General features: G+C 37.7%; 1 protein-coding gene across 1 annotated transcript in view; it reads left to right on the top strand.

The window, feature by feature from the left end:
- Positions 1-14,605, top strand: part of LOC118841655 (ATP-binding cassette sub-family A member 3-like) — a 253,568-nt gene that overhangs the window by 172,694 nt on the left and 66,269 nt on the right. The window contains exon 19 of the mRNA XM_036749234.1: positions 10,974-11,132. Within this exon, the coding sequence (XP_036605129.1) occupies positions 10,974-11,132 (159 nt within the window). The remainder of the gene's footprint in view (positions 1-10,973; positions 11,133-14,605) is intronic.

The raw sequence follows: 14,605 nt of genomic DNA, 5'->3' as shown, positions 1-14,605 counted from the left end.
TGTACCACCTGCTATTTTAAGATGCTCTTCTATACCCCTATAACCAGTCAGGTGTGTTGACTTCATTCTTTTTTCCCTAAAGCAGAATTCTAGCCAGTAGGGAAGGGGAATGAGAAAATATCTTTGTCAAAAAGGAGTTGACATTTTGTGAAAAGTATTACCCAAAAAGATGCATGAAGATATGAAATACTCATTGGGTCTTTCCTTTTTTTTGGTACATGACACCAATATAAAGCGCAACATGAAAAGAAGAAGTGGGAGCCGAATCCTAGGCCTTCTACTGACACTTGTCAGAATTTCATTGCAGTTTTTTTTAATTTATTTTTTTATTTTTTTAATTTAATATATTTAGTTTTCAGCATTGATTTTCACAAGAGTTTGAATTACAAATTTTCTCCCCATTTCTACCCTCCCCCCCACACTCCAAGATGGCATATATTCTGGTTGCCCTGTTCCCCAGTCAGCCCTCCCTTCTGTCACCCCACTCCCATCCCCTTTTCCCTTTCTTTCTTGTAGGGCAAGATAAATTTCTATGCCCCATTGCCTGTGTATCTTATTTTCTAGTTGCATGCAAAAACTTTTTTTTTGTTTTTAAACATGTGGTTTTAAAACTTTGAGTTCCAAATTCTCTCCCCTCTTCCCTTCTCACCCACCCTCCCTAAGAAGTCAACCAATTCAACATAGGCCACGTGCATATCATTATGTATAACTCTTCCACAATACTCATGCTGTGAAAGACTCACTATATTTTGCTCCTTCCTAACCTATCCCCCTTTATTGAATTTTCTCCCTTGACCCTGTCCCCTTTTGAAAGTGTTTGTTTTTGATTACCTCCACCCCCATCTTCCCTCCTTTCTATTATCCACCCTTTTTTTATCTTCTTCTTCCTCCTTTTTTCCTGTGGGGTAAGTTACCCAATTGAGTATGTATGGTATTCCCTCCTCAGGTCAAATCTGATGAGAGCAAGATTCACTCATTCCCCCTCACCTGACTTCTCTTCCCTTCCTACAGAACTGCTTTTTCTTGCCACTTTTATGCAAGATAATTTACCGCATTCTATCTCTCCCTTTCTCCCTCTCTCAATATATTCCTCTCTCATCCCTTAATTTTATTTTATTTCTTTTAGATATCTTCCCTTCATCTTCACCTCACCCTGTGCCCTCTCTCTCTCTCTCTCTCTCTCTCTCTCTCTCTCTCTCTCTCTCTCTCTCTCTGTATATATACATATATATATGTATATATATATATATACACACACATACATATATACATACATACACACTCACATATACATATATATATAAACATATATGTAGATATATATGAATATTCCCTTCAGCTACCCTAATACTGAGGTCTCATGAATCATACACATCATCTTTCCATGTAGGAATGTAAACAAAACAGTTCAACTTTAGTAAGTCCCTTGCAATTTCCGTTTCTTGATTACCTTTTCATGCTTCTCTTGATTCTTGTGTTTGAAAGTCAAATTTTCTATTCACCTCTGGTCTTTTCACTGAGAAAGCTTGAAAGTCCTCTATTTTATGGAAAATCCATATTTTGCCTTGGAGCATGATACTCAGTTTTGCTGGGTAGGTGATTCTTGGTTTTAATCCTAGCTCCATTGACCTCCGGAATATCGTATTCCAAGCCCTTCGATCTTTTAATGTAGAACCTGCTATATCTTGGATTATTCTGATTGTGTTTCCACAATACTCAAATTGTTTCTTTCTGGCTGCTTGAAGTATTTTCTCCTTGACCTGGGAGCTATGGAATTTGGTGACAAAGTTCCTAGGAGTTTTCTTTTTGGGATCTATTTGAGGAAGTGATTTCAATTTCTATTTTACCCTCTAGCTCTAGAATATCAGGGCAGTTCTCCTTGATAATTTCTTGAAAGATGATATCTAGGCTCTTTTTATGATGATGGCTTTCAGGTAGTCCAATAATTTTTAAATTATCTCTCCTGGATCTATTTTCTGGGTCAGTGGTTTTTCCAAGGAGATATTTCACATTGTCTTCCATTTTTTCATTCCTTTGGTTCTGTTTTATAATATCTTGATTTCTCATAAAGTCACTGGCTTCCACTTGCTCCAATCTAATTTTTAAGGTAGTATTTTCTTTCAGTGGTCTTTTGGACCTCCTTTTCCATTTGGCTAATTCTGCCTTTCAAGGCATTCTTTTCCTCATTGGCTGTTTGGAGCTCTTTTGCCATTTGAGTTAGTCTGTTTTTTAAGGTGTTGTTTCCTTCGGTGTATTTTCCAACATTTTTTGGGTCTCCTTTAGCAAGTCATTGACTTGTTTTTCATGGTTTTCTCGCATTCTTCTCATTTCTCTTCCCAATTTTTCCTCTACTTCTCTAACTTGCTTTTCCAAATCCTTTTTGAGCTCTTCCATGGCCTGAGACTAGTTCATGTTTTTCTTGGAGGCTTTTGTTGTAGGCTCTTAGATTTTGTTAACTTTTTCTGTCTGTATGTTTTGGTCTTCTTTGTCACCAAAGAAAGAATCCAAAGTCTGAGACTGAATCTGGGTGCATTTTCGCTGCCTGGCCATATTCCCAGCGAACTAACTTGACCCTTGAGTTTTTCAGTGGGGTATGACTGCTTGTAGAGTTTAGAGAACTATGTTCCACGCTTGGGGGGATACACCAGCTCTGCCACACCAGCACTCCTCCTTCCCCAAGAACCCCCAACTCGGACTGGGCTTAGATCTTCAGCGGGCTGCGTACTCCTGCTCTGATCCGCCACTTAATTCCTCCCACCAGGTGGGCCTGGGGCCGGAAGCAACTGCAGCTGTACTTCTGTAGCTGCCCAATCTCCGCTGCAGTAGCCGAACCCTGAACTCCTTCCACTCCCGCAGCTTTTCCCACTAACCTTCTGTGTTGTGTTTGGTGTTTGTGGGTTGAAAAGTCTGGTTACTGCTGCAGCTCACTGATTCAGGGCGCTAGGGCACGGTCCGCCCGGCTCCTGGTCTGGTTGGTCTGCGCAGCTTACGCTGGGCTCTGCTCTGCTCTGCTCTGCTCCCAGTTCCATGCAAGATAGACCTCACCCAGAGACCATCCAGGCTGTCCTGGGCTGGAACCCTGCTTCCCTCTGCTGTTTTGTGGGTTCTCCAGTTCTAGAATTGGTTCCAAGCCATTTTTTATAGGTTTTTGGAGGGACTCGGCAGGGAGCTCATGCTAGTCCCTGCTTTTCAGCCACCATCTTGGCTCCACCCCCAATTTTATTGCAGTTTTAACAAAACTAAAAACTTTAACTACTTTTTTCAAACTTTTCTCCATGATATATCTCATTTGTTTTGGAAGTATGTCCTCTCCCCACAAAATGCCTCCTTTTGCTGGCTCTCAGCCTTAGAGTAATGGACTATCAAGGCTCTTCTCCTTCCTGTTCTTTTTCCTGGGTAAGCTATTTCCAGATTATCACTGTCCAGATGTAGTCTGAGAAAGTCAGGAAACAACAAGATTATTACCTCCCATGGCCTGAACACTATGCCTGTCAATGTAGCAAAACATTCTATTCACTTTTTTGGCCACCATATTACGCTACTGGCTCATGTTGAGCTTGTAGTTTTGAATACTAAAACTCTCACATCATTTTCAGATAAAATTTCATCCAGTCACTCCTCCCCCATCTTGAACTTTTGAAAGTGAAGGTTAGGACTTTACATTTAATTGTATTAAATTTATTTGAATTAAAATCTGACATAGCTTTGTAAATTGTTAAAAACTTTTGGATTCTTACTCTGTCCTCCTTTTAGTTAGATAACCCTCTCTTCTTTGTATCATTTGAATTTTTGGTAATCATATCATCTATGTCTTTTATATAAGTAATTGATCATTTAAACTGCCTAGGGTCAAGGACAAATTACAGATCTTCTTCCAAGTTGACAGTGATCCACCAACAGCTGCTCTTTGGGTCAGATCATCCAACCATTTCTGAATGCACTTGTAGTATAGCCTGTTCTTTTTCAGTCATTTCAGTCATGTCCAACTCTTTATGACCCTATTTGGGGTTTTCTTGTAAAAGATACTGAAGTGGTTTGCCATTTCCTCCTCTATCTCATTTTACAGGTGAGAAAGCTGAGGCAAAGGGGGTCAAGTGACTTCCTAGGGTCACACAGCTACTATCTGAGGCCAGATTTTAATTCAGGGAGATGCTTCTTTTTGACTTCAGGACCAGCACTCTATCCATTACACCATTTTGCTGCCCCATAGTATAGCTCTTCTTTCTCCAACTTGTCCATGAGAATATGAGGGGAAAAAAACCTATATCAATATCAGTCCAGTAGCACAGTGTAAAAAAGAAAATGAGTTAAATTGGGCATGACATGATGGAGCTGTCATGAGTTTTTGTACTCACTGCTTCCTTTCCTAAATATTCAATAGCATCTTTAATATGTTCTGCAGTTTTGCCAGGATCAAAGTCATGCTCACTGGACAATAGTGTATAGACTCCATTCTTTTTCCTTTTTTGAAAATTGGTACATTTTGTTCTTTAGTTCTGTGGCATTTACCTGATTTCTATAATTATTTATTTGAAGCTTTCTGACTCTGGTTCAATAATCATATCCTAGAATCTGAAAGAACTCTGTGATAAGTTCATCTGGGACTTATGATCTGAAATCATTAAGGGAATCTAACTTTCTCCTTTAAAAAAAGATTCAATTTTATTTTATTTTCAGTTCCAGATTTTCTGTTTCCTCTATCCCCTCCCCTACAGAGAGAAAAAAAAGAAAAACAAAACCTGTTACAATTATGTATAGTCAAAACAAATTTCCATAATAGCTATGTCCTACACAAAATAGATATAGATATAAATATGGACATATATATGTATTGATCCATATATAGAGATAAATAGATAAATACATAGATGTTTATGTGTATATACATATATGCCTTCAATCTTTGCCCTAAATCCACCACCTCTCTATCTGGAGGTGGATAGCATGTTTCATCCTGATTCCTGTAGAATTATGTTTGGTGTTACATTGATCAGATTTCATAAGTCTCTCAAATCTGTTTTTCTTTACAACATTGTTTAATGTATACATTATTCTCCTGGTTCTGCCCACTTCATTTTGTGTCAGCTCATACAAGCTTTCCTAGGCTTTTCTGAAACCACCTCCTTTATCATTTCTTACAGCACAATCGTATTCTACCACATTCATATACCATAACTTGTTCCACCATTCACCAAATTGATAGGAATTACCTCAACTTCCAATTTTTTGCCACTATACAAGGAGCTATTATGAATATGTTTTGTATATCACATTGCTTTTCCTCTTTAATATCTTTAGGATATAGACCTAGTAGCAATTTTGTGGGGTCAAAAGGTATGCACAGTTTAATAGCTTTGGGGCACACTTCCCAATTGTTTTCCACAGTGGTTAGACTAGTTCATAGCTCTGCCAATAGTGCATTAATGTACCTGTTTTTTTCTCCACATGCCCTCCAACATCTTCTTTTTTATCATTTTAGCCAATCTGGTGGATATAAGGTAGTATCTCAGAGTTGTTTTAATTTGCATTTCTAATTATTCATGAGTTAGAGCATTTTTCATGTATCAATAGCTTGGATTTTCTTCTCTGACAAGTGCTTGTTCACATCCTTTTGACCATTTATCCAGTAGAGAATGGCTCCTATTCTTATAAATTTGATTTAGTTCTTATAAATAATATTTTTTTTTCTTTTCTTCATATGTATAATCTTAAAAATAAGACCTTTATCAGAGAAAATTGCTGCAGATATTTTTCCCCCAATTTCTTACTTCTCTTCCAAATTTTAGCTGAATTGGTTTTGACTATAAAAATGAAACTTTTTAATTTTATGCAATTAACAATTATCCATTTTACTTCCTGTGAAACTCTCTATCTCTTGTTTGGTCATGAACTTTTCCCCTGTCCATGAATCTGACAGGTAATTTCTTCCAAACTCCACTAATTTTCTTATGCTGTCACCTTATGTCTAAATCATTGACTCATTTTGAGCTTAGTTTGGTGTATGGTGGGAGATATTGGTCTATACATAGTTTCTGCCAGACTAATTTCCAGTTTTCTCAACAATTTTTGTTGAATAGTAAGTTCTTATCCCAGTTGCTGAGATCTTGAGGTTTACTAAACCTAAGATTACAATGCTCATTTTTTCTGTATATGGTATACCTAATCTGTTCCACTGATCAACCTCCCTATTTCTTACCCAGTACCAAATTGTTTTCACAATTACGGCTCTATAGTTTAGTTTTTGAGGTCTGGTGCTGCTAGGTTCCCTTCCTTCCCATTTTTTTCCATTGGTTCCTTTGATATTCTTGACCTTAAAAATATGTTGTGCATACATTTCTCCTTCCTCCACCTCCACCCAAGTAGACCTTTGAATATACTACATCTGGAAGGAGAATTCATTCTGTGTCCTACACAGTATTTGTGGCCTTGTCCCCAGCCTGTCATAAGTCAAATAGTATTGTGCATTGGAATAGGAGTCAGAAGACTTGGGTTCTCTGGAAAGGAGAGGAGAAGGCAGAGGAGGCCTGCCTTCTGAGAAACAAAGATTCTACTAGTAGATAAACAAAACTATCTGGATGAGCATAATACAATGTAGAGCCTTATGGGGGCAAAGGGAAGATCCAGGAAAAGTGCTTTAGGAAAACTAGAGGGAAAAGAGGCTAATTCTACCTGGGGAAATCATTAAAAGATTCAAAGAGGCATGACCTGAGCTGATCTTTGAAGAAAAATAAAGATTTTGATAGGCAGAGATAAGAAAGGAGTTCATTCCAAACATGAGGCCAGGTAGTCTCCACAACATGTGGTGGGAAGAGACAATAACAACTCACACTTAAATAGTTATAGAAATAGCTTAGTGGCACAGTGGATAGAACACTGGACCTGGAGTCAGGAAGACATGAGTTCAAATGAAGCCTTAGACAATTAATTGTTGTGTAACCCTGCATAGGTCACTTAACCATTATTTGCCTTAGTTTCCTCGTATGGGAAATTTGGGTAATAAGAACAACCCTCTTGTAGGTGTTGTGAGGATTAAATCAGATGATATTTGTAAAGTCATTTGCAAACCTTAAAGTGCTATATAAACATGAGTTATCAGTGTTATCATTATTACTATACAAGGTGCAGTCTAGCTTTCAGACCACAGCAAGACTTTTGGGATACCCTGTATAGCACATCAAGGCCTGAAAAGCATTCTTCCCACAATGCTATGAATCGGGTACTGCAGATATTTAACTGGTTCTGAACAGCCAAGTGATTTTCTCATGGTCACACAGTGTGCACCTGAGGGAAAATTTGAAGTCAGGTTCCCTACTGTCTTTCCAATATATTATACTGCCCCTCAACTCAGCCAGCCTAAGTGTCTGCTGCCGGGAAAGCATCAACCTAAGTACTCAGGAGAGAAATGCAAAAGACAGTTCCTCCCTCAAGAAGCTTGGATTCTATTGAAGGGATATAACATATGCACATATAAGTAAATACAAAGGAAAGCACTAATAACTGAGGGTGGAAGGGAAGAATCAGGAAAGGCCTAGGCTGTGTGTGGTCCTTAAAGGAAGCTAAGAATTCTAAAAAGCAGAAGTGAGGAGGAAATTCACTCCAGATGGAATTTCTTGGTGGGATCTGGAAGGTTTTAGGTTTATTGAGAATGAAGGGAATAATTATTCTCTGTTCTCTCCCTAATGTGGTCTTAGCCACTCTTCCCAAACTACACCTCTCTCCTTTCACCAGATGGCCTATTCCTTCATCACTGAGTCCCCCTTGACTTAATGCATTTCCTTGGGACTTAGTTCATCCAGTCAAAAGTCTTATGGCTAGGTTTAATTTCCATGTTCTACATATCTTTCCTTACCTTGACAATTTGGCAATCAGTCAACAAACATTTATTAAGTGCTTACTATGTGCTAAGCATTGTAAAAAAGTAAAAATAGTCCCTAACCTCAGGGAGCTCACATTCTGATAGGTTGAGACAACATAAATAACTTTAGTATATAGCAAATATGCAAAACTGTGTGTATGCGCACACATGCATATATCTGTGTATGTATACACACAATGTATATGTATATATGCATGTGTATATATGTGTGCATATATCATGTATATATGTATTTATGTGTATATATTTGTATGTATATATGTAGACATATGTATATACACATATGTATATATGTGTGTTATTTGTCTATATAGCTTGTATATTAGACCCTTAAAAGAGATATTTGATGCAGAATTTTCCCCAGGAGCTTCCTCTTTTATCCTAGTTATATGTATTTTCTTTCTGCAAAAGCTTGTCTTCAGTGATTTAAAAAAAAATTTTAATGTCTTTATGTACTTAACCCTACTTGATTAAACCTTAAAAATTCTCTCTTCTGTTTCAAAGATGAAATTTAAGGAAGAAAACTTAGACTTAGTTAAAGACATCCTTCCAAATCTCAATAGAGCTACCCAGTTAGCCAGATGAAGCTATTTGCCCGAATTTAAACAGACAAGGATTAAACCCTGCCTTTTAATCAAGGAGGTTGCTATTAAAACTGGGTTCACATAAGGCATCTGCATGTTTTTAGTCCTATGGCTTCCAACCTAGCCTTTATATCTAGTCCCACCAGTCTCAAGAGAAGTTAAGAGTATTGAAACACTTCTGAAAGACCTTATAGAAGGGTAGTTTATGGCTGGTCTACACACACATATACATATATACATTTATATACACAAACATGTATACACATATATGTAGAAATATGCGCATGTGTATAGATATGTATACATATTTATATGTGTGTGTGTATCACATCAATATGTGGATACCTACCTTTGTGGAAAGTGAGAACATTTGGATTGACTTTGGGCCAAGGGCACTTGGTTTCCCTAGGAGAAGGCCCTTCATATAAATGTTTTCTAAAGACCAAAGGAACCCTGGCAAACAAAAGATCCTCTGTCCTATTAGAGACACAGAATGTTACATTCAGAATTTTGAAGATACCAGTCAGGTCTGGCAACATCTATATATTCCTCCCAATATGCAGTTGTACTACATTTACTTGGTATAACCATCTGCAGAAAGGGGAGTAGAGGGAAGGAATGAGTGAGGGACTCATGACCTGACAACTCTACCCATGTCTCAGATAGCAAAACAGTGCTCTGATTTATTTTTAGCCTAGTAAAAAGGGGGAAAAGCTTTAGATACAATTTAGTTCTACCTTTTAGGGAATTAAGAAAAATTGTCCGTAATCTTAAGAACCAAAAACATATCTTGTGATTATAGCTCAGAGCCCCTGATTAAGGAAGAACCCTAATGTTCAGGCCCACAGTTTGTATGTCTGATCTATTTCTAGCTATCACTGGCATACTTTGCTATATTTACTACAATCTTCATACAACTGATATGGGACAATCACCACAAAGTAGTTATGATAGATCAAAGTTTTGTTTTTTATCAGAAAGCAAAATTAAACAGCTTAAGAAATAGAGGAAAAACATAGAAAGTGCCTGCTGGCCCGTAGATTCAGGAGAGAGAGTCAAACATTTTCTATTCTTGCATTAATTCCCAAGCAGCAGTTGCTTCCAGCTGCCATCATTGTCTGTCTGTTAGAGCTACTCCCATCAAAGTTCTTTTAATAAGTGAAACAGGGAAACATACTATCTATAACAACACTTTATTGTTAGTCTTCATTTAAAGGACCCATCACTATACTAAGTTCCACTTGTAACTGCTGACACTCTCTCTACTTTGGTCATGATCCTCATCTCTCCTCTTCTTTGTATCAATCTTGTTCAAAACATTTCTGCCCCCTAGTTCAGAGTACGAGGATATTTGTTCTTAGCCTCTATATACCCTTACCTCCACTTGTGGAGGGGTCCATCTCCCTCAAAAGTGTGACTATTCTATCAAACACCTTGGTGGATGCTGTCTGTTTCATCTAACAAGGCTATGTATTAGTCTTACCTCAGCATGGAAGAAATCACAATCTGATTTGGGGCTGAGTATAGAATCATTAATTAACAGAGTGATTACAGAATCCCTAAATTGTTAAATGAAGATCCACATAGGCATCTGGGATCTAGACAAACTGGTCATAAAGCTAAATTAAATACTACCCATAAGTGTTCATAGCACAGGAGAGTAGGGAATGCTGGCATACACTGATGAAGCATTCCCATTGATCTTCCTTCCTCTCACATCACAGCTCTAAAATCCTATGGTTCTGAAAGGTCTCCTAAAATAAAAATTGCTACCATACCAGCCCTAGTGTACAAAAATCTCTTCTTTCAGCCTGGCATCTGTGTTTTATCAAATAAATCAAATTTACCTTCTTCTTCCAATCCTTGTTTACCATGGAAGATTTCTCTTCATTACCCAGAAGGAAGAAGGTTTTTTATACACTCAGTAGGAACAAACTGAAATTCATTAGTCTTAACTAACAGACCCTAGCCTCCTTTGCCAGATGAAGCAATGAGTATCCAGAATCTTTTCACTCAGACAGCTTGTCACACCTAGCCAATGATGTCAATGAAATCTTAAAGTCCTTTAAGGCAAGTAAGTCTAAGCTTAACCTAATTCCTTACGTCCTTTTCATTTAGCTATATAATGATCATCATGTAGAGAATTCAGCTTTGTCTTTAGAGAAATGTCATATACTTATTAGTAGATGTGATTTGTTGAAGATGTATTGGTTTTCATAGTTTGTTAAAATGAAAAAAAGTATAATTTTCTTCCTTCCTCCCCATGAGTACATCTTAGAATATGTGCCCTCTAGCAATATTATTTCCTTGCATAAGCCTCAAATGGGATTGAGAAATGGAGAAGGGATCCAAATACTTCTCCTAGGTACTTTAGGCAGCAGAAATACAAATATTACCAACTGTAAGGGGGAAAATATAGATTGAAATAGCTGAGTTCTTATGTCACTTAGTCTGATTGCCATGGAAAATATATGTCCTTTGGGAGAAGCTAATTGATGGTCTTTTCACCACAGCATTAAATTTTGGTAAATATGCTGAAATCGTGAGCAGTTTATTCCTGGTGCTTCCTGGTTACAACTTGGCAATGGCTATTAGTGGATTTCATGAATTTATCAAGAACAAGAAGTTTTGTGCTTTGTTTGCTACAACAGAAGATGATTGTCGTGAGTACGGTAAGTATCCTTGGTTCCTCCAGGTCCTAGTTGCATTGCCTCTTCTCCAGCCTTCCATATTTAGCAGCAGAAGACAGAAAATGAATGGAATCAATCAATAAGCATTTATTAAGCTCCCTCTATGTCAGGAATATGCTTTGTGCTAGAGATTCCTGTCCTCAAGGAGTTTACCTTCCCCTGGTAGAAAAGTGACATATTCACAAACAAGTAAAGACAAGCTGTGTACAAAGTACAGAGTGATTCCAGGACAAGGGCCCTGAAGTTAAATCATGAGAAACCCCTTGAAGGAGAGAGCACTTGAGCTGAACCTTGAAGGGATGAAGGAGTTTCAAGAAGCAGTGGTGAAGAACGAGGCTGTTCCAGGCATAGAATACACAGAGGCAAAAGATAGAATTTCCTGAGTGATGAACAGCAAACAAGCCAGTTTGACTGGAGCATAGAGGGTGTGAAGGAGAACAATATAGCTTGAGACAGATTGTGAAGGGTTTTAAATGCCAAAAAGGTGTTCAGATTTTATCCCAGAGGAAATAGGAAGCCCCTGGGGCTTCTTAAGACAGAATGACTTGATCATACTCATGCTTTAGTTCAGTTTGGCATTTATATGGAGAATGGATTGGAGAAGTGAGAAGTTGGATATGGTCAAGCTAATTACGAAACTATTACAATAGTCCAGGCAAGTGAAGAAGAGGTAATGAACTAGGGTGGCTGTAATATGAGCAGAGAAGAGAACTGGCAGAACTGATTCTGTATGCGAAGGGGGAGAGGTGAGTTAAAGCAAAAAGTCTCATATGACCCCTAGACTGTGAATCTGAGTGACCAGAAAAATGTCAATACCCAGAAGAGACTGCAGCTCAGGTAACCCAAGGGGCTAGGTCAAAAGTACAACCCTACCTAGTCAGGAAGCAACATTTAGGTAATCAAAAATGTCATATCACCTTCTTGTTGGCATTGAGGTTGCTCCTCTTAGATTAGGAAAAGAAGTCACATAGAATTAAAGCATATGGATTTCTCAGAGAACTACTGAGAAATCAAGACTTAGTCTAAGAGAAGTCTAAGTCTAAGAATCTAAGATGGACGCAGAAGTAGAGAAGTGAGGATGAGGAATGGGTTGGGGGAAAAGATAATGAGTTCCATTTTAGAAATAATTCAGTGTAAGATTCCTGTGTGACATCCAAGAGGAGAAGTCCAACAAGCAGTTGAAGATGTGGAACCATATAATTCAAGAGGAAAATGTAGTCTCAATGTGTAGATCTGAGAGTCATCTGCATAGATATGTTAGTTGAATCCAATCCATGTAAGCTGATAAGATCACTAAGAGAGTTTAGAGGTGGAAGAGAAGAGAGGTCAAGATGGAGCCTTGGAGTACATGATTTTATACAGACGTACATAAAGAACCAGCAAAGGAGACAGAAGGATTGTTTAAATATATAGGAAGAGGACCAAGACAGAGCAGGGAGGAGAGGATCCAGTGGAGAAGGACTGGAGCATCCATCATCAGGGCCCACTGTTAGTGCAGAAGGCATTTCCTCAGCTTGAGAAAATTCCTGTAAAGTGTTCTAAGGTTGCAGAAAATACAAGGTAAATTCAAGGTGGTCACAGGGCTTACAAGGAGTAAAGAATATGTGGTTCTCAAGATGGTATGGTACTTTAATTCTTTTAGAAATGTTGCTGAGTAGTAATGGGGTCTCTCAGTGTCTGAATTTTTGCCAAAAGGTGACCAACTTACTCCATGTTTGCATTGACCTCTATACATCTGGGGGGAACTAACAGATACCTTAGCTACATCAATCCACTAAAAGCCTTAAAGGCAGAAACAGAGATTCACATTCAAACCATAGGAAGGAATATCTAATAATCATTTAAGAGTAATTGTGCCTGCTATTAGATATTTTAATTAATTGTATTGTATTTTATTTTAATGCTCTCCATGCATACTCAGCGTAGTCATTAATCTGCCCACAGCTTAAAACAAAACAAGAAAACCTAAGTTGGGGGTAGGGTGGTATATTGATGATGGGAAACCCTTCTAAAAACAGTAAATAAAAAGGCAGTGCATCCTCTCTTTTTTCATTCACAGGTGATTATATCTACAAAATGAGCAGTAAAGGGATCGGGCCATTTTTGATTGCCATGGCTATTTTAGGTTTCATTTTCCTCTTCATGCTGTGTTTCATTGAGATATACTCCTGGAAAATAAGAATCTATTTCAGTCATTTCCTTTCCAAGACCTACCACATGTGGAATTCTAATTTGGTGAGTGACTGGACACAGAGCGTAACAACTATATGAGTTATGGGTTTAAACCAGAAAAAGATAGTGATTCTGTTGATGTCAGCACAATTCTAGCCTGCAATGGTGGCTCATGTTTGTAGGATGCCATTGAAAATTTACCTTTCATTTTTTTTAGCCCAACTTTCCTGCTCACTAATCTGCCCACAAAAAGAACAAACAACCAAGTTTTCCATTGGTTCCCTGAAACTCAGAGAAGTTATAAGGAGGTAAAACACTGGTATGCCTTGGGATCATAAGATTTATTTATTACTTGTTTTTAACATACATTTTTTCAATATCAGTTTCAAATTCTCTCCCTCTAAACAATTAAGAAGACAAGCAACATGATACCCATTAGACATATGAAGTCATGTAAAATATATTTCTATATTAGCCATGTTGGAAAAAAAGGCAAGAAAAATAAAGTGAAAAAGTATGCATCAATCTGCACTGAGAGTTCATCAGTTCTCTCTCTGGAAGTAGATAGCGTTTTTCATCATGGGTCCTTTGGAATTTTCTTGAATCATTGTATTAATCAGAATAACCAAATCTTTCACAGTTGACCATTGTTACAATATTGTTGTTACTGTATACAATCTTCTGTTTCTGCTCGCTTAAGTTTTCATCAGTTTATATGAGTCTTCCCAGGTTTTCCTGAAACCGTCACCCTCTTCATTTCTTATAGCACAATAGTATTCTATCACAACTGTATACCACAACTTATTCAGCCATTCCCCAGTTGATGGGCATCCCATCAGTTTCCAATTCTTTGCCACTGCAAAAAAAAAGGTGCTATAAAATACTTTTGTATGCACAGGTCATTTCTCCTTTTCTTTAATGTCTTTAGTCAAGGTATTACTGAGTCAAACGATGTGCACAGTTTTCTAGCCCTTCGGGCATAGTTCTGAATTTTTTTCTGGAATAGTTGGACCAATTCGCAACTCCATTGACAATGCATTAGTGTCTCTATTTTTCCACCTCCCCTCCAACATTTGCCATTTTCCTTTTCCATTATGTTAATCAATCTGATAGGGATAAAGTGGTTCACATAGTTGTTTTCATTTTCATTTTGCTAATCAATAGTGACTCCAGGTATTTTTCATGTGATTACTGATAATTTTTTCTTCTGAAAACTGCTTGTTCATATCCTTTGACTATTAATTGGTGAATGCCTCTTATTTTTATAAATTTGATTAAGTTGC

This window comes from Trichosurus vulpecula, chromosome 1 (genome assembly GCF_011100635.1).
Source record: "Trichosurus vulpecula isolate mTriVul1 chromosome 1, mTriVul1.pri, whole genome shotgun sequence".
NCBI classification, from domain to species: domain Eukaryota; kingdom Metazoa; phylum Chordata; class Mammalia; order Diprotodontia; family Phalangeridae; genus Trichosurus; species Trichosurus vulpecula.
Note: the sequence above shows the minus strand (reverse complement) of the source record. Positions and strands in the feature narration are given on the sequence as shown.